The sequence below is a fragment of the Atta cephalotes genome (assembly GCF_000143395.1).
Source record: "Atta cephalotes unplaced genomic scaffold scaffold00009, whole genome shotgun sequence".
NCBI classification, from domain to species: domain Eukaryota; kingdom Metazoa; phylum Arthropoda; class Insecta; order Hymenoptera; family Formicidae; genus Atta; species Atta cephalotes.
The window spans coordinates 952,880-976,963 of NW_012130073.1; the positions used below are offsets into that span (position 1 = coordinate 952,880).

The window sequence follows — 24,084 nt, forward strand, 5'->3', positions numbered from 1 at the left end:
ATCCATGTCTTCTTGATGAGTTTTCAAATTGCTGATGATTCAAATTTTCCAAAAACTATTTCACAATATAAAACTTTCTGTTTAAATTAACTAAATAAGAAGATCACTATAATCAAAGTAACTATAATCAAAATAAAATGTTGGAATAATTCTATATATAATTTATTTTAAATATATTAAAAATAAGCGCAGTCATATATCTGAAATAAATGATTATATGATAATTTATTCATATATCGATCTTGATTCTAACTTTTCTACTTAACTTCATAAGTTTTATAATCAATTAAATCTTTATCCATAATTACGAAACATCTTGTATAATATAAAATCTTGTATAGTTTTAAAATTACCGTTGAAATGTCATTCATCTCTATACTGCCTACATTATAACTCTTTGGCATAATATCAATTTGTAACAATAACGATACAATATTTCTTATACATTTCGGTAAATTATCTGCTGATGTCTTCAAGATATTTAAACATGTCGTGAATCTTTGCGCGAATGATACTTTTTCAACATTCCAGGCTGCGCGGAATTTGTCAGCTAGAAATATTTCTACTATTAGACAACCTAGAATTTGTTGTTCCTTAATACGTCCGCTAGCCACAATTTGTTTGTAATTAGTGGAAAAATCATGTGATCCTGTTGCAAGTTTATAATTTTGATAGTTAATCTTATGCATAAAAGCATGTGTAGTTTCTACTTGTATGAGTGCTGCAACAGGATTGAAATCCTTTGGAAGAATAATGGCCTGATTAATGGATTTGTCCGATTTAACATTATCTTCTGACAGCAAAGAACCTCTGGAACGACTCAACAAACGACTTAATACAAGAGGTGATCTTGATACATTTGTTGCTGTCGTAGATTCTTCTTCTTCAATACCAGAACTGTGACCTTCATCATCACTGATCCTACTCGTAGGTTGATCACTTTCTATAATTATGTAACAATTTGATAAAATTACAAGAATGTTTTCAAAATTTCTAATAATTTGAAATCTTTGTCTAAAACTTATTACTTTTATTGATTGAAGATGTCGATCGAAGACGTGGTGGTACTTTACCCCAATAGGGAGATGGAATAATTTTTTGTGGATGTGGTTGTGTAAAAAGTTGTACAACACCAGAATTAGTTAAATCAGTATGATTATCGACTAATTGTAAACAAACATTTTTTGATTTTATAGCAGCGAAACCAGATAATCTATCGTGTAAAAAACATATGTCAGAAAAATTCAAATAAATAATAAACTGTTCATTGAGCAAGACTACATTCATACTTGTAGCCGAAGGTCAAATCTATCCAATGGTGTAATCTTTCTGAAACATGAAGGCTTTCCAATGCTTCTCTGTGTTTCTCGATAAAATCTTCTGGGGAAGTTGCCCATGCTGGAATTTCTAAATCTAACAAATCCTCATGGATGGACTGTAAATAAGACATTTCTTTAAAATGTTAAACCTAAAGAAAATCAATATTTTATCATTGTTAAATAATAATGTACATACTACAGATGTATATACTACAGATGCATGGTTTCATACTAAATAAATAATAATAATTGATTATTATTGGCAGATTCTGAATTTTGATTCTGATCTTCTTATTTCATATGTTTTATACAAAATGGTCTATTTTAATTCATCCAGTAAAATATCTCAAAATTTTTAAGATTAAAACAAAAAAGTTTCAGACAAAAGTTGCTCGGTTAAAAAGAGAAAAGAAGATAATAACTTTGAGATATCCTTAGGTCAAAGTTACGTAAAATTTTCTAAGTGGAATTATATTTTTTTTTCACATAATATATATACGATTCCTCTAATTACTTTACATATAAAAGTATCAAGGTAGATACCAAACAACAAATAGTTTATGAGATATTTAATATTTCGTGTCAATGTGTATCAGAATAAACCATAAAATATTTCTGTTTTATTGATTCGAAAATCCTTTTCCAAGATTAAAATATATGCATTAATACGTGTCTGTGAGGTAGAGTCTATGCTGAGAACGACAAAAAATTTCAAAATTGAGATCTTTATCATTTTTTATTGTCCTGTAATTTAGTGCTCCAGAGCTATCAGGTCATAACATTTGCTTCATAAAAAAAGCTGTGCAATCTGTACTTACAAAATAAAAGTCCACAGTTTGCACGAAGAAACAACGTGGACTTCTTAAAAGTGAATTTAAATGTTTAATTAAAATGTTATTGTTATACGAAAATTTGTGTATGTGTGCGTAAGATATTGATGTAGTAGTATGTAGTGATGTGTTAATGATACGTAAATTATCTGTGTGTAAGAGCTATTCATTAGGACATCGAATTTTAAGATATATTAAAAAATCATCATTACCTTTTTGCAAGCAAAAAGTACATTTTAATTGGACTACATATAATTTATATGTTACCTTAAAAACACTGGGATCAGTGAAAAACTGTGGTATACATTCATCGGGGCTCCAGTCATGTAATCTTTGAATTGAAGCCGGGTATTCTCCGGGTACCCATAATGGTCGTACATGTTTACAGAGCACAGACTTATTATATCGACGTGAAAGATATACGTAATAGGTAATCTCTGACAAGACGTCAGATACATGATGTCCGACCTATAATTTAATTGACTATTCAATATAAATCTTTTTGCACTTATACAATTTATATACCTCTGTTGACTGCGAATCAAATGTAAGATCCAATTGTCTATCTCCCTTATTTAATCGAAATTTCGACTTTGTTAAATCTCTCCAATTACCACCATTTCTTGTTGTAAAATCCGTCACCCATGGCATAACATGATGGCAGCTGGGATTACCGTATCTTCTACCAGCCAAATTATTGAGCGCAGTTAAATAATCAAAGTTGTTAATACAATTATACATCCACATCTCACATAATTTTTGAATATTCTCATTTAAACCAAAGTCAGTATTAGTTGAACGAGATATGTCATCTTTTTTAGCATAAACATTGTTACTTGAATTTTTCTCTTTATATTCTGGAGAAATACTTGTACATTCGCTATCAGGTTTTAAATAAATATTATCGTTTAATTTCGGTAATACCTAAGAATAAAATTAGATCAAATAAAATATTCTTTTTCTTATCTTATTGAATAATTATTAAATACTTATATTTATCTCATTAAATATTAAATATATTAAAATAATAATATTTATAAGTAACTCTTCTACGTGAAATATACCTGAATAGTAAAATTGTCTGTAATTAACATATCACTCAGTGTAATTTCACCTAAAGCAAGACCACGATCATGCAAGTCTCTGGATAATCTCAATAACTGATAAACTATAAACAAAGGCTTTCCATAACTTGTATTAAGAGCAGCAGGACTATACATTACACATCTATAAATAACAGAATACAGAAATATTTTGTAATTATTAATATATATTAAAAATATATACATAAATATGATGTGTATACTCACTCATGAAGAGAATAATTGGCAGTCTGTTCATAAAACATTATAAATGCAGATGGTGTCTCTATGACAAAGTAGATTGGAACCAAATTACAATGTGTTTTAGACACTATACCATTTGATACTGATAAAACTATACCATGTTGCACTTGTACTACTGTACAGCCATACATTCTATTCAATATTTCATGCATAATAGTAACATCGCTTACATTAGCACTGATATTAGAATGTTCTTTTTGTTCAACATAATTCCAAGGATCTATATATTTTATAAGAAATTATTAATTTATATAAAAAAATACATCTAGTAACAAAACGTTAAAAGTTTAAATATAAAAATTTTAAATAGAAAATCAAATACATACTGTAATATTTTTTATATATTTCTTTCCATAGATTTCGATAATTAGTTTCTGCCACATAATGCAACAATTGCGAAAACATTAATTCTGCTTGATTCCTTATATTATTAATAGATCTTCCTCTTGGTAAAGGAATTACATTCTTGTGTTGCTTTATATATACCTATGATAACAAAATTTTATTTTACATGCTTATCTCATTGTACACCTTACTTAAAATATTAAAAATACAATTTGCAAAAAATACAATTGAAAATGTTAAAAATACTTTTGCATAAATTTTCAGCCAATCACCACCCAATTCATCGATAGTAGGCTGTGCTGCAATTTCATCATTGGATAAACGATCATGACAGATAAAATTCAATGGGCCAACTGTTAAAAATCGAGAGAGCCAGTTTCTGTGAGCTGTCAAACAAATTCTCTCATCTGTCAGTATCATATACTTCGTTGGTATAAGCAGATGTTCCTTTATTATATCCATTTTGTTTTGTATTTATTCAGTCATTATATATTTGTAAATAAAAAGGTAATTGTTCAGTTTATCAACGTCGCATCAGAAATCAATAAAATTATTCATTCGACGCATTTTTGCCTGAAACGAACGAATCTAGTCAAGAATGGCGTCAGAACGTCACTCTGTCCCACGAACCAAAATATCAAGTTAAAATTGACAATTATTAAGGTTAGGAAATCTATCAGCTGTGAAATATAATAATACGACACGACCATAGCTTCTACGACCGATATTTCATATGTTGGCATTACAAGGCTTCCAAGCCTGTTGATTGGCTGTAGGACAAAGATCCGAGAAAACTTCTTTGTCCCACAATCAATCAATAGATATGAAGATCCCATCAGAGACATATATTCATATATCATGCGTATGAAGCACAACCTTAATTTTTACGTGTTTACAATATTTAGAAATTTAGGGAATAATTGAATAATTTCGATTGAAATCCATTCATTCATTCGACTTGTTTCATAATAGGTGTCTTAATCTTTGCCGACTTGAACTTGCCTATTGGTAATTAATAATCGGAGTTGAAGAAAGAGGCCCTAATATTTTTTAAGAATATTGGAATTGATTATAACAATTATGGACAAACAACTGAAAGATGTAGACAAATATTATACCAACTTGGAATATGACAAAAATGTGCATGTAAATATATATATATATATATGAATATATATTAATACTTTGTAAAAATTAATATTAATTAGCAAATACTTTAGTCCATTGTTTATGAAACATAATTCTATTATACTTATTTTTACAGATACTGCTATGCAAGTGCAATGAAATATTTTCCTTAGCCAAGGAAATGAAATTTACAGATGTTAATAATTTTTCAGAAAGGTAAACAAACTCACATTTCTGAATACATTTCAAAATGTCTTCTCTGAGGAAAATTTTACTCGAGATGTATTTAGTACATGTAACATATTATAATATATAGAGTAAAATCTTTCTGGAAAGGAGGTTTTGAAATGTATCCAGAACATAGCACTGAAGTATAAATATGGATAATTGTTGAGTGAGTGCTTGGTAGAACGAAACTTTTAAAGAAATTATTTTGTGTAAAAAATAAACGAAATTTAGTCAGATATGAGAATTTGACTCAATATTTACTTAAATGATAAAAATAATAAAAGTTGTATTCTCACGTTTGTAATTTTTAATTATGTATTTACAGATTTCTTAAAGCAGCATTTGTAATGGAAAAAAATTTGTCTCTTTTTCAATCAGTTTGTAAACATGTAGATATAATTACTACTATTATTGAATACTTAAATAATATTGGTATGCAGCTTATGTTTGACAATAAATATGGTAATGTTATCTTCATAATTAGAAAAGTTAAATTGTTATTTATGTTATATGCAAATTCTATTTTATGAACAATAGCTTATAATAATAGAAACATCAAATTTTTTTGTATTTCATTTTGAACTTTTTTTTTTAGAAGAATACAAGAAAGATGATGTAATCTTATTAGTGATATTTACAGTCTCGGAAATATATAAAGGACTTGATAATACAATGGATGTATTTTTGGAAAATGCTATCCTGTAACCATGATGAACTGTAACTATTATGAAATATAAGAAATATAAGTAACAAATGGTTAACGTACGTATTCTTTTTTTTAAATAATCTAAATGTATTCAAGAAAGAATACCGTTAATCATTTGTTATTTATATTTCTTATATTTAAATTAATATAAATTTCACAAACAAATTGTTTTTGTATTTTAGTCGACATTCTGTACTGGAAACTCGATATAAATATTTAAGAAATGAAGTTATAAGTAAGAAAACATATTAGTAATGTAATAAAAATTAATTTTTCTTTCATACTCAAGATTCTAAATTTTTGACAGGTTACACCAATGAAATAATACTTCTAGCGGATGCAGATTTGTATGCAGTCATTAATTACTTTAGAATTGAATTACCATTGCATTTAAATAAAATTTGGATCCAAGAACCAATAAAAGAAAAATTTTTATGGCTTATGGAGGAATATTTTGGAATGTCAAATTTGAGATCTGATATTAATACATTTCGAACGAAGAACGAATTATTTACAGCCGGTATACCTAATAAAATGAAAATTGTATCTATATGGACGGAAGATATTGTATTTGCTAAAAATTTAGCAACATCTTTAAATGTACAGCATTTCTATTATATAATATGATGCAGTTTTTTTTAGGCAATTTTTATAATTATTACTAATATTATTTGTTTTTTTTAATTATTTAGAGAGATGTTTTGTTTATAAATACATACATGGACTTCCACTGTGGTGTTGTACTTTTGCCTTATACAAAAATATTTGATAAAACATTGCATAAATGGTGCAAGTCTAATCTCGATGATTGTATAAAAAAATCAAATATGCAGAAAAATAATAATATAGTTTACAATTTATTTTATGATGGTATGTGGCAGCAACCTGTAGAAAGCACATATTGGGTACATAATGATAGTCAGTGGGCAAATGCAACAAGGTACAGCATATTTTCTTTATGATCTTAATTATAATTCTTTTAAATTTGTGAATTTAAATTTTATATAAAATTTTCATTGACATATTATTGTAGTGAAGATGTTAACAGATGTATTAATTCAGCTGAAAAAGGATTCAAAATTTGGAGTACTAAACCTATTACTTTTAGAGTGCAAGTATTGTCCAAATTTGCATCTATATTAAGATGCAATGGGTATGTATTAAGTTATTAGAAAGTTTTTATATATTTTTATACTATTTAGTTTGTGTATTTCTGCACTTAATTATTCGCAACAATAATTTTTTAAACTGATTTTCTCATATTTTTTTTTAGTAAATCTGTATTGGCAGATATAATAGCAACAGATATAAAATTCTCATATATCTATCAGAATTCTTTATCATGCTCACAAAGTGGAGGATTAGAAGTAACGAAAATTCGTAATCCAAAGGGTGTTATCATTTTGAAGGCGAAAGATGAAACTGTTTTATTTCGTCAATTAACACAAATTTTAACTATTGGTAATTCTGTTATTGTAATATGCGATACAAATTCTTGTAGTTTGGCACCATATTGTAATATGCTTTCGGCATCTGCAATGCCATCAGGTGTTATAAATTTGTTGTCAAATGAAGATCTAAACAAACTAGAATTAGCTTTATGTGGAACGAATTATGAAAGCTATGCAGAACAGTTTTTCTCAGAAAACAATATGGAAAAAATATATATAAATCTTACCATACCCAAACAAATTATACTTCCACTTAAATAATTTTTAATTGTAATATTAAATATTTATGACAAAAATATATGGATCTATATATATATATATATATACACATATATATAAATATTAAGAATATATAGGAATACATAGAAACTAAGTGAATTGCAATGTTCACGAAACGTTGGCATTCTAAGAATAGATTTGGAGATAATCCGCAAAATGCATAATTTCTATATAATTATTCTTTATATTGATTATTGAATTGTTAATTAAATGAGACAATCTTTAAGTATTGTTCATTGCAATTGACTGAAGAAGACTCTAACTGGAGGTCGAAATGTATAAATTAATGTCATATGTAACAAATTAATTTATACAATATCCAGTATTGGATCCTTGATAGGCTTTCTTAATTTTAATCTTAACTTAAGATTGTAAGAAAATGATTCAATTTTATTATTTTTTTATTATATTATTTTATATAATCAAATCTGTTAAAAAGATTTTTATTTAAAAAAAATAATTTCTTTTTTCGGTTAGAACAGTTCTTGGTGCTTAATAACAAGTAAATTTTTGCAAATACATTTTTCGATTTTAATGAACTGTGCGCCGGTTTTCGAAACGGATTTAGAAACGCAATTCAAAGTAAGAATTCAAACTCTAGCTCTAGGTATTTTTCGCAATAAGTTCTTTTCAAATTTTTAAAATGTTTCTTAGCATCAATATTAAATAGATGATTATTTTAATTTAAGATATTAATATTTTAGTTTGCGATTGCATTTCAAATCCGACCATCCGAATAATAGGCATGCGGTTTATATTAAAAACTTATATAATAACCTATATATATATTAAAAACTTTGCGAAAATTTGTATGTGAACATTATTAAACACCAAGATCCATTGTGACAGAAAATAGGATTATTTATCTTAATTGATTTATTTTCATCAGTCTAATTTCTAATTAAAGGATTTTTATAAATTTAATCGACAGAAGTATCAGCATAATAAATGTAATCGAATCAATAGAATATAATAGATTGGTGATAAAAACCCAGAAATTCTCATTTTAATAAAAAATCGGTAAAATGCCGTAATCAAATATTTCATTCTATCAAATAATCAATTTAACTTGAGGTTTATGTCACTAATCTGTTGTTAGACTATCTACTGAACCGTCTAATCGAACTTATTTAATGGAATCTACTATAATCTACTAGTATAATATTAATATTTTGTATATTAAAGATTCAGAATGTATCCTTTTATTTTTACTTTTAACTTACATAAGCAGAAATTTAAAAAATTAATTGCAATATTTTTATCATAAAAATAATATACATTTCAATAGCAAGTTATTCATATGCTGCTAAAATAAACATGCATATCTCAATATAATAAAAAAATTATTTTTTTATATATTATCTAAAAGCTCTTTTGTGAATTTTGTACTATATATTTCACACATTGGTATAATATAAAATAATGGAATAACTTGAAGTAAATAGAAGACCTTAAAAAGATAAATTTATAAAAGTTAATTTTCGTAAAATGTATAACTTTCATTTTTTGTACTTAAAGAATCACTTCGTAAAAGTAAGAATCACTAAGTAAAAAATATAATTAAATATAAATATAAATAATCTGTGTGACTTTTTTATAAATGTATATATAAATATATATGCTTTAAAATATATATAACTGCATTTGTGTCAACATATCACAATTAATATAAGGAATGTATCAATTGAAAATTACAACCATGATTTGATTGAAATATCTCTAGATAGAAACATAATGATTAACTCTTAATCATTAAACTGTATGCGATTTAGTAATTAAATATTTTTGCTGCGAATGTTTTCACATATCGATCTATGTTTGCGTTACGAATTGCATGATCCTTTATAGTAACACTATCCGTTTGTTTCTTGTACAATATCTGACAAGAAACGAATCTATTTATCTTACAAAAATTCTTATGCTTATCAAAAATATTTCAATCTTTATAAATTATGATTTTATGAATTGTGGATAGAATCCAAAATTATATCTGAGTTGTTCGAGGAATACAAATGTGAGAATAGTTTGCGGTGTTAACCGAATAAATGCAGGTACATAGCCCTAAAAATAGAAACAATTTATATTGATTTTATCAAAATTATTTAATAATATATCGATATAAAGACTTTTTTCAATCATACTTACTTTAAAGAAAGCCAGTGGCCCAAGTTTGGCAGTATATAGGAAGATTTCTATTAGGTTCTGTACAGAAAATATAATATAGTCGCGAATTACATATATTTTTAAATTTATTTCATTTAGATTTAGATCTACTTACTTTAAATTCTCCAGGCTTAGCATTCATTGCTCGTGTTTTAAGAACATCTAAAGGTTGCGTAAGCGTTGTTGCAATAGCACCCTATCAGTACAAAAGGAATCAGTGTAAAACATTATCTCTTTTCGAATATATCATAAATTTAGAATGATAAATCTCAATATTTATAGACACTCACTGCCGATACACTAGATAAAACGTGTGTTGAAGGATTATCCTGAAAATAGTCAGTTTGTAACAATATTGTTTTAATCTGATCATAAAAGCTCAATTGTCCGATAGTCATCAGTGCTGCTCTCATGGTCGCAGTCGAACACCCACTAAACAATTGACGAACTCCTTCTTGTTGAATTACACGCAACAATCCATCTAAAGCATGCTTATAACTATGTGATAAAGGAATATGTTAATAAGATCAACGAAGTATAATATAATCGAATAATAAGGACATCAATTCTTACTTTCTTCTTAGCTCTGGTGCTACTTTAATATCATTCTGCATGCGTACATTAATCACATCGCCAGGAGTTCCAAAGACACCGCCAGTAGCACCGGAAATTCCAGCCAACATAAGCTTTTGATAAAAAGGCAACGGATGACCAGACGATTCAAGTGTCTGTTTGCCGACCTATTATATTCAACATGACCTGTGTATAATAAATTAAGAAGAAAACGTTTATATACACATAGATGATGCACATAAGGTTTACATATACCGACCTCGTATGCTCCAAATCTTATTGTAGAATATGTAAGTTGGCGGAGTAGGGAAGCACTGAGTCCATTATATAAAGCTAATATTCCTTGTTTCCTAATTATTCCAATAGTAGAATGTACTACTGATAGCTTGCCTTCTTGTTGCGTTTGTAAATGAACCTAGAAAGAAGATCTGATCGTTTAGTCCCCTAATTTACACATTTCTTTATTCGTATTTCTGTATCTGCATTTAAAGAGAAGTGAGATATTTATCAGTAATTTGAAATAATTTCTAATTACACAAAATGTTCAAACTGTGTAATATCTTTCACTACTTTTACTAATAAAAAAGTACTGATATAAGAATGAACAAGACCTTCAATAAATCTAAAGGATGGGTCACACATGCAGCAGCTGCGGAAGAAATACCACCAAAGTACCAGCGTGATAATTTTTTACTCTTGTCAGTCATTGTTCTACTCATTTTTCCACTGTATACTAAGCAATAATTAGGAACATATCTATGGCACTAATGTTGACACTGGCACTGTAAACAGGAAAATTAAAACATTAATTAAAACATATATACTGATTTATCCAAAAAGTTTATAATTAATTTATCTTACCTAATAAATTAATGTATGCTAATAAAACAAAATATTAAATTTTATTATTTAGTCACTATATATGAAAATGATAGTTCTCGATTTTGATACTGTTGAAAATAGACAAATAATTTACAGAAAAAGGAGACTAAAAAATTATCATATCAGAGTTTAGATAGCATAAAAAGAAATGCATATAGTTTCTACAAATGTATGTACATTAATATAAATTTATATTCTAAGTTAAACAGCTCAACTGGACTAATATTATTTGAGCTAATATTTTATTGATTTTGGTAAAGCTGCTGATTTATCTATTTTTTTCAATATTTCGAATATTTACTAATACTATATTTACTATTACTAATACTATTTCGATAGATTAAAAGAAAATTTTTATGACTCAATTATATATATGAGTTAATAAATTGAATACATTTATAAAATAATTAAAATCTAACATTAGAATGCAAAAAACAGATTATAATACGTTTTACATGAGTACAATTATTAAAAACCATAAATGAACCGGAATTATATTATTAATAGAAACATCATTCAACACTCGGCAATAATTGAAGATAGAATTAATTTATTACATGAATTCGATTGGAACAATGTTATAACATTTATTAAAACAAGAAAAGAGCATTATAAGAATCTGATCTCTAAAATGATACATATACATATATCCAAAAACAAAAGCAAGATTTAAATTTGCAAAATGATACGGATTTTTTAAATCCGTTATATTGTAAGCTTTTTACAAAATCGTAATGCTTTTATGTTTTATTAATTAATTTACTACGTATAAATATGCTATTATTTGCTCATCAATTATTATTTGCTCTCACAAACTCATAACAATTTGCATTGTATATACCTTTCATATTCTGTATTTTGCTGTCTTATCACCGTTATTTTATTACTAATATAAGTTAATTTTTAATTATTTTGTATATTAGACTATGATAGCTTTATAGTGACTGTTTAATATTTCAGTCATTTTTCGACTAACGATTTAAGTATTCTATTAAAGACGTTCATTAATAACTTTTTTATTTCTGGACTTTATACGATGTTTTTTGTTTTGATAAAGCACTAATTTTATTTTTACTTTCAATAATTTTACCATGTTCATTGCAACGCTCAATAATTTTGTTAATTTTATCAATTTTATACTAAAGAGGACTCAAATCAAATGTCAAAATGTCTATTTTTGTATTTAATTCTTATTATTTTTTTGCACACGTTTATTCATAGTCGCGGCTTTCATGGGCTTTATTTGAATATATAATAATTTATTTCTTCGGAGCCTTGTTCTTTTATTAATATAAATTTTTTTTACAGTATATACATCACGTAGCAAATAATATTATATTAAATACTCCGAAATATCTATTTTCTTTTTTTAGAAACTCATGAATTAAGATGTTATGAAATTTGCAATGTTCTATAATTTCTTACGCAAATATAAACCGAAAATTCTTGTTAAACTCAAGTCAGATTAAAATTAAACCAAATAAAAATACGCAGAAGCGATTTAGCGATAACGATGATTCTATTCCTCAGTCAATAATTCAGCTACACTTTTTAGGATGATACGGCTCGAATGAAGAAGTCAAGTATGGCGATTCGCCATATTTGCACGAATGAATTCGCTATTGACGACTACTAGGCGAAAATGTATATACTTATTTAATTATTAAAAAAAAAAAACAAATTAATTGTAACATTTTGCAATCATTATAAATAATTGAATAAGTTGAAAGTTCTATAATCTTTCCATTGTCCAAATTTATCGAAAGGTTTTGTAAAATATCTAATAAAATTTTCTTGGTAAAATACTATAGAAATATAACAGAATTTGACCCAACAGAACATGATAGCGGAAATCGAATCAGAATCTATTTTGTAATCATTTAAATGATTTATTTAAATAATATATTCAATTTAAATGATTACAAAATGATTCTGCTCAATTTCCATAATTGATTTGTTATCACATTTTGCTGGTAGAATAATTCAACGCGAATGTGATGGTTGACGTCAATCTACCGTGACATTCTACAAGAGTCGAATTGTCAGCATACTGTTAATATTTTGCTTCCTATCAATTTTATTCTACAAACTCAATGGATCGGTGAATGAAGGCTAATATTAACAAATGTTCAAATTTCTGATTTTTTTTTATCCGTTCCTCTATAAGTATACAGAAATAGCTTTTTATTTAATTTTATTCGAAATTCAGTCTTGTCCTAAAAAATGCTGAATTCGGGCGTACAAATATGCTCAGTTGCTTAAATGCTTCAAACTGCTTCTCCTTCCAACTCAAGCAGATCGATTAGACTGGATCTTACGATTGTCATTCGAATATTTTGAATTAATGAGCTTTTCGAGTGAAATAAGTGTAAAGTACTTACAAGCAAAATACTTACAAGCTTAGAAACAACGATGTCAAAAGAACGTTCCGATCCAGTCGACAGCTGGATTTCGACTGATGTAATAAGCGTAAAATGTTTCATTCCAGGGGAATGAAAAAAGGCTGAGAAATGACGTATAGCAGGCGCGTATCAGCTGACAACCACGTGCAATAGTACCATCTTCCTCACGTAACAATCGAGAGTCTCCAATAGAACATAAGGAAATGGAATATGTACTGTTTACGTAGTCATTATCGATATTCTCGCTTATCGCCTGTCGCGATAAACAGCTGAACACATTGACGTATACGATGAGTTATGGAATTAACGAACGAGTTGTGAATTATGGAAATGCTGTACTATTCTTTAAAACAAATCACGTTCCGAAACAAAATTCATCTGGAATTTTTGCACTTAATATTCTATTTAAATATATATTTATTTTTACAATATTAAATATATATTATTTTATTTAAATATATATTATTATTATTATTATTAATATTAAATGTATATTATTATATTATTACCTAATTAAATTAATATACAATATATAATATGAAATTGTATAATTAATATTTAGTTAATTAATTTATATTGTCTATAATGAAGTGCGTAAACGTAGTGTAAATGTTCGTAGTTGTAACGATTCACCAATCATCAGGATATTCTCCTCGTATTCAAGTGTGATTGGTCAATTCTTACAACTACGTTTACGCAATTATAGATCGGACTTAAGGTTGTAAAAGTATTTTCACAGCGTCAAACGTCGAGTATCGTGAGATTGCTTTTGCTAGAGTCAATTTCATCAACGCCAGCTTAATCGGCCGTTGACTGACCAATCGCATTTGCTGTTTAGTAGAATCAACCATTGCAGTTGACAGTTAATCACGATTAAGTTTGATCGGCGAAACCGATTGATGAAATTTGCTCTTATTCATCAATTTTGATCACGTGACTTATTTTTAGCGAATAGTAATGCTCGACGCTCGATACTTCAATAATAATCTTGAGTTTGGTTTCCTTTTTACTCCATTTTATTCCGTGATGTGCCGCTAGTGTACTAGAAAGTTTCGAATATGTTATTTCTTTCTGCTTGTTTCTCTTTGATAAAAGTCTGTGACTTCGGCAGAATACTTTTGCACGTGTGTCGCACGTTGTTTTGAATGATTTTGAGGACCGGTTTCATTTTATATATCAGTATTTTTACCATTGTGATACGACTCTGACTCCTGATTTATTTAAATATAAATTAATATAAATGTCTTTTAATTTAATTGAAAACTAATTTGATTAAAAACTAAATAATTTTTTTGGGTAATAAAAGATGAGCAAAGCTAATCTTAAGGAAGCGTAAGTAATATTTTATTCTGATGTGTCATAAATACATACAATAAATTATTTTTTAAGCTTCTCTTTTAACAATTGTGTTTTGATAATTACTCTCCCACGTTATACTTATAGATTCGAGGTGGAGTCTAAATATGGAGCGTTTTATACTGGCGGCAATGTACAAGTAGGTTTTATAGATATTAAAGAATTTATTTATTATTTTGATTCTATATGAGTCGATAGTCTGTAATTTAAAGCTGATTCTGCAAAGGATCGATAATTCGAAATCTTAATTCTTTAATTCGGTCTTACCAACTATTTATAATCTGTCCTCTCGTTGCAGTGGAGTGCAAATGCAGAATACTTATTTTGCCAGAAAGGAGGCACTGTGTCCATATTGTCTATGAGCAAAGGTTCTGTGATATCATCATTGTGCATAACAGAAGCTGATCAATTAGAGGATACAATCAATTGTTTTGCACTTTGTAATGAAGATACAGGCATAATCACCCATCACAAGAGTGGACTGTTCAAATTATGGGATTGGAAAAGTAATCGACTGAATTTTAATTTTTTATTGTTTTCTATATTTTTATCTGCAACACTTTATATATTCTTTTTTTATGCTTGTTATAGCTAATAAGTTAATGAAATTATGGAAATCAATTCATAAAGGACCTGTAATGCAAATAACTCTTTCGAATAATAGTATTTTAATGGCATCTGGTGGAAGTGATGGATCTGTCAGATTGTGGAATTTACAACATCATGCATGTACACATAATTTTAAAGGAATACAGGGAGTAGTTAGGTAATTATATGTATGGTATTCCAGTAAACAAGAATGGAAATGAATTTAGATTTTCAGGAATACGCATTTATAATAGTATATTAAAAAAAAATATACATATCTAATAAAACATTTTTTACTTTAATAATTGATCATATTATATTACTATTTTACTTTATATTGATGAGAAATAAAGTTGTAAGATTGTCAGTATATGTATTCGAATCTTTTAAAGTCAAAATTTTCGAATTTGTATTCAGTATTCATAGATTTAATTGATTTTACTTGATTTAATTTGTATTTATATATAAGTAGTTCGCACATTTCTATTTGCTTTAAAATAGATCATTATAATTTAAAATATTGCTTTGAGTGACTATTGATCTTTATTTTCATTTCATTAGCGTGTTGGAATTTTATTCCAACAGTGAAAAATCACTTCTCTTTGGAGCTGGTGACAACACAAAAATTTATGGTTGGGATATCATTACTGGACAGGAAAAAATTATTCTCTCTGGACATTTTAGTAAAGTAACATCTCTTAGTTTTCACGAAAATGGAAATTATTTAGTTAGGTAATAAAGAAATTATGAAATATAAGATACACTATAGATACATAAATATAAAATACATTATAGATAGAATGTGAATGTAATATAATATATACGTACACAGTTCGGGAAGAGACAGAGTATTGATCTTGTGGGATATATCCACTGGAACATCAGTACGTGTTTTACCAGTATACGAAGGAATTGAAGGAATTTTTATAATATCTGCGAAATGTCTTCCAGTATTTATTACATCACGTAAAAGCGATGGTATATATGTTGCTTCGGCTGGCGAAAAAGGTATAATATAATAATTGAAATATGTGTGTGAGATGTGTGGTTTATGCTCCACACGAAAGTAGTATAATTTAACTCTTAATGTACACGACGGTTTTTGGGACTTTTATTACACATTTCCAATGTGCATTAGGATTAATATAAATTCTCTAGGTGTCGTTAAAATCTGGGAGATGAAAACGGGCAAGCAGATTTATGTGCAAGACGATCCTTTAGTGCCACCGTCTAAGGAAGAAGGAGGCTTATCAATTACGCACTTACTTTACAACAGCATCTCTAATATTTTTGCAGTAGTATCTGTCGATCACAACATAATTGTTCATTCAATGGAGTTATTCGAATGCAAAAAGCAGGTTTGATATATTTGGTATAAAAGTCTATAAAATTATATAAATACTAATTTTAAATTACAAAAGTTGGTAGGCTACAGCGATGAAATTCTAGATGTTGCGTATCTTGGAGATAATGATAGTCATATTGCACTCGCGACAAATAGTTGCGATATAAAACTTTATGAAATTGCCTCTATGAATTGTCAACTATTATGTGGTCATACTGACAGCATTTTGGCTCTCGCTACGACTTTAGTAAATGTAAATCTGCTTCTATCTTCGGCCAAGGTATTTATATATTTTAATAATATGTAATAATAATGTATTATATCAGTTTATTGCTCTCAAAACAGATAACAATTTATTTTATACTTATTTTACTTACAACTTTCAACTTAAATTAATTTTTTATGAACTAAAGATATGCCTGGATAAATTAAAATGGGACACCCTATATAATAATATAGAAAATTGATATTATATATAAAATTATTATTTATAGGATAATAGTGTCCGCGTATGGCTACTAGATAAAGATACAATGAGGATGTCTTGCATTGGACATGCCGTTAGACATACAGCATCGATTAGTTCTATTGCCATATCTCAAACATTACCTAAATTCTTCACTACTGTTGCTCAAGATTCATGCCTGAAACTGTGGGAATTACCCAACAATCTCGAATCACATAGTAAGTAAAATGTATTTCTTATAAATAAAATATATATGGAATGAGTAGTATAGAACCTCGTCATTTTGTTTTTCATTTGATCACATTCAAATTAATTAATATGGTATGCCCTCTAATTCAGAATGTGGGGTAATTTTAAAACAGTATCAGGATGCGTGCGTGCGCTTGATTTTTTATTTTAAAGAATTATTTTGGAAAATTTTAAGTAGTTTTCTAGAAAAATAAAAAAAAATAGGAGAAATCGTCGTCGTAAAATATTAGAGAAATATTAAAGATTAACAAATTATTTATTTTTAAGAAAAAATGAAAATATTATATTTGTTCATAATAACATTTTATTTTATTTTTTTTAGTTACTTTAATTTTATGAATTAACACATTTTATATAAATTATTTATTATTGTAGAACTTACAGTCATATTTTTAGCAGCTGTTCTTATAACTATTAAGATAAAGGGCGGTATTTATAATTTATTCTTATTTTGAGATCGTCTTAAGTAATATTTTAAGATGCTTAAAATATTTTCCTTTTATCCGATCGGGCTGTAGTTTTTACATCGATTTTTTAAAAATTGGAATCATTTTGAGAGATGTGTTACAAAAATATTCGAAAATCGAAAATAAAAGGTATCTTAGTATATGATAGGGTGACTATATAGTATATATTAATAGTATACTAATAGTATACTAGAGTGACTTTTATTTTTAACTTTTGAATATTTTTAATATGCAATCCATACATACACTATATATATATATATATATATATGTAAATTACATGTAAATATATGTAATCTTTGTTGCTTACAGATCAAGATTTATCATTAAATGTAAGGCATACAATATTAGCACATCAAAAAGATATAAACTGTGTAACCATCTCACCAAATGATAAACTGATTGCTACAGCGTCGCAAGATAAAACTGCTAAGGTATAGCATCACTGAGAAAATTATTGAGAGAAAAATTATTGATATTTATAATTACATGTTACTGTAATTATTATGTTACTGTAATTATTATGTTACTGTAATTATTATTATTATTATGTTAATTTATAATACTTACTATATAATAATATACTATATAATAAGTTCTAATAAATACACACACACACACACACACGCACACACACACACACACACACGCACGCGCGCGCGCGCGCGCACACACACACACAGAGAGAGAGAGAGTTGGCAACCAATTACATTATAATGTTTAGTTATAATTATTATTACTAACTTATAACAGTAATAATCGTAACTATAATGACATATAGTTACAGATACTAAAAAATTTTCTCTCAATGATTGCTTTAATCAAATTTACTTTACCTGAGACTGAATAACTAAAATGTTAGCTTATAAGAATATTATAAGATAATAATTATTTGTAGTTATGGTATGCTGAAAATTTACAATTAGTTGGTGTGCTTCATGGTCACCGAAGAGGCGTATGGTGTGTTCGATTTTCACCAATTGATCAAGTACTTTTAACAACGTCTGCTGACTGTACTATGAAATTGTGGTCTTTAACGGAGCTCAATTGTCTAAAGGTACCTAAAAGAAAAATAAATTGTCTTTTTTTTTAAATTTACCAATAACTTTTTTAAATTTAATTTAATTATTTTAATTTAATTATTTTTGTTCTTGTCACAGACATTTGAAGGACACGAATCTTCTGTGTTGAGAGGAGAATTTTTATCATGTGGTATGCAACTAATAACGTCGGGTGGAGATGGTCTTCTGAAATTATGGAATATCAAAACGTCCGAATGCATATCAACTTTGAATCAACATGAAAGTCACGTTTGGACGCTCGCAGGTGAGCCTATTTAATCTTTATGCATGAAAATGTATAAATACATGCAGAAGACAAAATATGAACATTTGAAAAATTTACTTGTTATCCAGGGTTTAACATACTTGTTATATTAGTATGCTAAAAAATTTTAAGGAATGATTTTTCACATAAATTCAAGACAAAAACTTCTTATAATCATTTATCCCAAACGATTTAGTTTCTAATATCCGACACAAAAAAAATATAATATTTCATTTACAAAAACGAAGTTGACCTTGAAATCTTTGAAATATTTACTTATATCACTTATATACCATGTAATAACTCCCTCAAAATACAACTTTTGTATATAACAATTTTTCATATAACGCATATAATAAGTATTACAAGTTTTTTAAGGTGTGCAAGTTAAAGTTGCTCTATCCTGTGTAAGCAATTGAAAGATGTTTTTTGTTAAAAAAATAATATAACAATTTATTAATGATTATTCAAGCGTTGCATGAGTATTCCCACAAGAAATAAGAATTTGTATTAAAAATAAATGATAGACTTCTTATTAATAAAACAAGTATATTTTCTAACTATTTATATTGTTTTGTCCATCCATTTGTATATGATATACATTTTTCACATTTAGTATATTGTTCATATAGTTACAAAAGATCAAAAACATATGATCAGTGGAGGTAGCGATTCATTATTAGTTATTTGGAGAGACGTAACTGAAGAAAGAAAAGCGCAAGCCGCATCGGAGAAAGCACAATTTGTGCTTGAAGAGCAAAGATTGGCCAATTTACTTAAAGCTGAAGAACTGCAGGCTGCATTAAAATTGGCTCTAAAACTAGAGCGACCATTACAAGTGCTCAAAATCATAGAAGGTAGTTATTTCGCATTGATTTTATTGTAAACTTTTTCAGTGTTATATTTGGTTTGTGCGCATTATATCAATAATGTTCAAATTGTCGTATTCGACAAGTGAAAAATAACCTAATGCTAAATTTATATTTGGACCAACCGAGCGAACTGAATGAGAATGAATTCAAGAAATGTTGCACTGCTTCTGAATTCTGACAGTGCAATTTGATATAGCACCAAAGTAATTCTGCACTCGCACTGCATTAGAGCAGCACTAGTGTACCAATTCGTTATGTTATATCGATATGTGTATCTGCATGCATACGTGCAGGATTGGATAAGTTAATTTTTTTTTAATTAAGTTAAGTTAATGTTAATTGTCTTGAAAATTTAAACTATTTGATGTAACTGTTTTGAAAACTTAATTAAAATACAAGTTAATTCATAATGAAATTAATGGAATTAAAAATTAAGTTAAAAAAATAATTAAAAAGTTAAAGGTTAAATTTGTCCGAACAACTAAAAAAATAAAGAAAAAGAAAAAGTTTGATCATTTTACATAATTTTTCGTATTTTTCCTTTCTCACAACATATTTATTAAAGAATTTGTTTATTTTTGTTCACAAATAACTATTATACAATTTTGTATTCAATTTTATTATTATCCTTTTGTATTATGTCTGAGGATTGACTTAAAAAAAAAAATCAAATTAAAAGTTAATAGTTACCGATAAAATTTAACTAAATTTAATTAAAAAGTTAAGAGTCTAAAATGTAACTAAGTTAAAATTAATTAACTTTTTAACTTTTTATCTTAACTTTTATCTTTTTATCTTAACTTTTATCTTTTTAACTTAGCACTATTCAATCCTGCATATAAGTATACATACGTGCATATAAGTATACATACATATATATGCATCCAAAGATTTTGGACGCATATTTTGTAAGATTATTATAAGATTTTTTTGTAACAGCTATATCGAAGAAGACGAACAATGAGTTTACAGAAATAATAAAGGAATTAAAACCATATCACAAGGAAACGTTACTCAAGTGTGCAGTTACATGGAACATGAACAGCCGAAACTCGCTTGCTGCTCAAGTATAATATGAAATTTAATAATTTAATGTTTAGAAATTAAACAATTTTGATAATTATACTCTAAACTATGTTTACATCTGATATATTTTTTGAACAATTGAAAATATGAGAAAATGTTGAAACACATTTGAGAAATTAACTTTTTTTATCAAATAATTTGTGAAAGATAATCTTGTGAAAGAGGTGAATTCGAAAATTTTTAATGGCAGAAGAGTCAGTTTAAATTACTTTTTATCATATTTTAGTTGTAAGAATTAGAAAAAGATAAAGAACAAATTAAATTAAAGTCAAATTACAAGAGATTAAAATTAATAGATTGAAATTTATCAGATTAATAGATTGAAATTTTATCAGAATGCGTATTTTGAATAACAAAATTTTTTTTATTTTGGATTAAATTGGATTCAATTGGATTCAATAGGATTTAATTGGATTGGACAAACTATATTTTTCTTTTCATAATCTTAAATTGAGACGTATTTACGAGGTACAAAAAACTGATATTATTTTTAGATTAAAAGGCTTAAAAATGTATTTCATGCTATTCTATAAATGAATTAAAAATGCATTCGGATTAAAAAAAGATTCATTTTAACATTCGCGATATGCACTGAAAATTCGGAAAATCTACCTTTCATTCCGTTTTAATCCATTCTCGTTTTACTGAGATATCTTTACTGAGAAGTTTTATTTTTTGTTTTTTAGATTTAGTTCCATTTGAGAAGTTCCTAAAGAAGTTTTTCTAAAGAAACCATATCTATTTATCTATCTATCTTTTGATTATTGATAATTAAAATTAAGTAACTACTGTTTAGAAATAAAAGAACACATTTTCCGACATTTTTCCACATTTTCAACTGTTTCGGGACAAAGGAAAGCAAACAAATGTTAGAGACCTTGTATAATAAAAATTTAATAATTTGATTAAAAATTTTTTTTAGTGTTGTGAAACAAAATTTCTACTAAAGAACACTTTTTTTTCATGCATGCAAATATCTTTAAAACTCTTTATCTTATAATTTTTTTATCATTTCTAGGTAATTATAAATGCCTTAATAACAGAAATCGGGACGCAGGAGCTGCAGACACCAAATTTATCTTCTACTCTAGAAGTTATGATGCCTTATACTGACAGACATTTTAAAAGATTGACAAAACTTTTGCAGGATCTATACTTATTAACGTATACTTTTAATCGTATGAAACCTGATATTATATCAATTGGTACTAAATAAGTTATACATATAAATATAGTTATACATATGTATATAATATATACATATATTATGTATATTATGAATATGTAAATATACAAATTCTATTAATATAATATGTAAGTTGTACAAATTCTATTTTTTTATTGTTATGTATCGTATACGAATGTATATAGGGTGGTCCATGTAAAATGTTATAAGCTATTATCTCTGAAGATATGTGTCAAATGAAAAATATATTTAGATAAAAGTTTTATGACTTTAAGGGAGACAAGATGGAATCATTGATTTGAATTTGAGTCTTGTAAGGGCAAGGTCATTTTGATCTTTTTAAATGAAACTCTCTATTTTTCATTATATCTTCTTGTAGCACACCTTAAGAGCTTTCCAAAATATTATAATATAATATTTTTTATGAAGTACTTTTCGAATTATAAAGCTTGAAAGTTACAGTGTCGCCGGCATTTGAATTATCTAAGATGTTCAAACGATGGCTAAAACCTCTTGAATGTTGTTCAAGATCATGACCTTGATATTTGTTAAGATCAAGGTTATTATAGATTATTCCTCTTATTTTCATTTTTACACTAAAAATTTATTTCTACATAAAAGTATTTCTACATAAAAGTAAAAATAAGAGATAGATAATAACTCTTGATCTTAACGAATGTTATTGAAATCATAATCCTAAACAACATTAAAAACATTATTAAAAAGGTTTAGCCGTTGTATGGATAATATTAATGCCGGCAATCCTATAACTTTCAATCTTTATCACTTAAAAAATATTTTATGAAAAAAATATTTTATTATATTTCGAAAAGCTTTCGAAGTGTGCTACAAAAATATGCAATGAAAAGTGAAGAGTCTTATTAAAAAAAAATTCAAATTAATCTTGCCTTGAATTTAACAACGCCACCTAAAGTCAAACTAATAATTTCAGCTCATGTCATCCTCGAAGTAACAAAATTTTTGTCTGAATATTTTTCATTTAACAATACTTTCAGAAATAATAACTTGTAACATCTTACATGGGTCGCTTTGTGTGTGAGTGTGTGTGCGTGTGCGTGCGTGCGTGCGTACGTGTGTTTGTATGTTATGCATCCAGATATATTCTCTAGAATATATACACTAAATCATTATCTATTCTACATTAAATATTAAATTTTTTAATAGACTTCGCAGTAATTAAGTCATGCAATAATATGATAATATTAGATGAATGATATGAGAATTTTTCTGTATGCGCAATTATGCAGCGATAAAACTTACAAGTTCACGAGATGTTCACAGAGATAAGAGAGAAATTTCATCGTACAGATATATGAATCATCGACTATTATATAGAATTTTTTAGCCTCTTTTTGCAACGCGAGTAAATGATTATACATGATAAATTCTGAGAAGTTAGTCAAGCCGAGAAGTTAGTCAAGATATCTGATATTAAAATCACGCATTTAATTGCGTGCATTAATTAAACGA

The 24,084-nt window shown here is 27.1% G+C and overlaps 4 protein-coding genes across 4 annotated transcripts in view; 2 read left to right on the forward strand and 2 right to left on the reverse strand.

The window, feature by feature from the left end:
• The window catches only part of LOC105627436 (WD repeat-containing protein 81), a 10,832-nt gene extending 6,530 nt beyond the window's left edge, over positions 1 to 4,302 (reverse strand). Inside the window, exons 1-9 of the mRNA XM_012208719.1 lie at positions 4,087 to 4,302; positions 3,822 to 3,981; positions 3,460 to 3,715; positions 3,214 to 3,376; positions 2,675 to 3,073; positions 2,417 to 2,617; positions 1,290 to 1,435; positions 1,022 to 1,213; positions 354 to 939 (exon numbers count right to left, since the gene is read on the reverse strand). Coding sequence (XP_012064109.1) covers positions 354 to 939; positions 1,022 to 1,213; positions 1,290 to 1,435; positions 2,417 to 2,617; positions 2,675 to 3,073; positions 3,214 to 3,376; positions 3,460 to 3,715; positions 3,822 to 3,981; positions 4,087 to 4,302 — 2,319 coding nt within the window. The remainder of the gene's footprint in view (positions 1 to 353; positions 940 to 1,021; positions 1,214 to 1,289; positions 1,436 to 2,416; positions 2,618 to 2,674; positions 3,074 to 3,213; positions 3,377 to 3,459; positions 3,716 to 3,821; positions 3,982 to 4,086) is intronic.
• A 1,241-nt stretch (positions 4,303 to 5,543) lies between these two features.
• LOC105627437 lies at positions 5,544 to 7,614 on the forward strand. Its single transcript, XM_012208720.1, has 7 exons — positions 5,544 to 5,658; positions 5,792 to 5,897; positions 6,085 to 6,137; positions 6,210 to 6,502; positions 6,595 to 6,842; positions 6,936 to 7,055; positions 7,176 to 7,614. The coding sequence occupies exons 1-7, from the start codon at positions 5,544 to 5,546 to the stop codon at positions 7,612 to 7,614; spliced, it is 1,374 nt and encodes a 457-aa protein (XP_012064110.1).
• Positions 7,615 to 9,582: 1,968 nt separating this feature from the next.
• LOC105627438 (mitochondrial dicarboxylate carrier) lies at positions 9,583 to 11,087 on the reverse strand. Its single transcript, XM_012208721.1, has 7 exons — positions 10,980 to 11,087; positions 10,628 to 10,783; positions 10,369 to 10,535; positions 10,086 to 10,293; positions 9,911 to 9,991; positions 9,778 to 9,834; positions 9,583 to 9,693 (listed from the first exon to the last, which is right to left on the reverse strand). Exons 1-7 carry the CDS (start codon positions 11,085 to 11,087, stop codon positions 9,583 to 9,585), a joined length of 888 nt encoding a protein of 295 aa, XP_012064111.1.
• Positions 11,088 to 14,958: 3,871 nt separating this feature from the next.
• Positions 14,959 to 22,623, forward strand: LOC105627441 (transducin beta-like protein 3). The gene is made up of 15 exons (XM_012208723.1): positions 14,959 to 14,984; positions 15,096 to 15,147; positions 15,307 to 15,514; positions 15,600 to 15,774; positions 16,158 to 16,328; positions 16,429 to 16,604; positions 16,755 to 16,954; positions 17,018 to 17,221; positions 17,436 to 17,625; positions 18,436 to 18,557; positions 19,022 to 19,180; positions 19,284 to 19,449; positions 20,082 to 20,306; positions 21,261 to 21,388; positions 22,426 to 22,623. Exons 1-15 carry the CDS (start codon positions 14,959 to 14,961, stop codon positions 22,621 to 22,623), a joined length of 2,400 nt encoding a protein of 799 aa, XP_012064113.1.
• The last annotated feature ends 1,461 nt before the right edge of the window (positions 22,624 to 24,084 follow it).

Coding starts and splice junctions, on each gene's coding strand:
- LOC105627437 (XM_012208720.1), top strand. CDS start 5,544: ATGGAAAAAAATTTGTCTCTTTTTCAATCAGTTTGTAAACATGTAGAT. Junction 6,503..6,594: donor ATTTAGCAACATCTTTAAAT/GTACAGCATTTC, acceptor TTAATTATTTAG/AGAGATGTTTTGTTTATAAA. Junction 6,843..6,935: donor CAGTGGGCAAATGCAACAAG/GTACAGCATATT, acceptor ATATTATTGTAG/TGAAGATGTTAACAGATGTA.
- LOC105627438 (XM_012208721.1), bottom strand. CDS start 11,087: ATGAGTAGAACAATGACTGACAAGAGTAAAAAATTATCACGCTGGTAC. Junction 10,784..10,979: donor ATCCTTTAGATTTATTGAAG/GTCTTGTTCATT, acceptor TCTTCTTTCTAG/GTTCATTTACAAACGCAACA. Junction 9,992..10,085: donor TTTTATCTAGTGTATCGGCA/GTGAGTGTCTAT, acceptor TTGTACTGATAG/GGTGCTATTGCAACAACGCT.
- LOC105627441 (XM_012208723.1), top strand. CDS start 14,959: ATGAGCAAAGCTAATCTTAAGGAAGC. Junction 15,148..15,306: donor ATACTGGCGGCAATGTACAA/GTAGGTTTTATA, acceptor CTCTCGTTGCAG/TGGAGTGCAAATGCAGAATA. Junction 15,515..15,599: donor CAAATTATGGGATTGGAAAA/GTAATCGACTGA, acceptor TGCTTGTTATAG/CTAATAAGTTAATGAAATTA.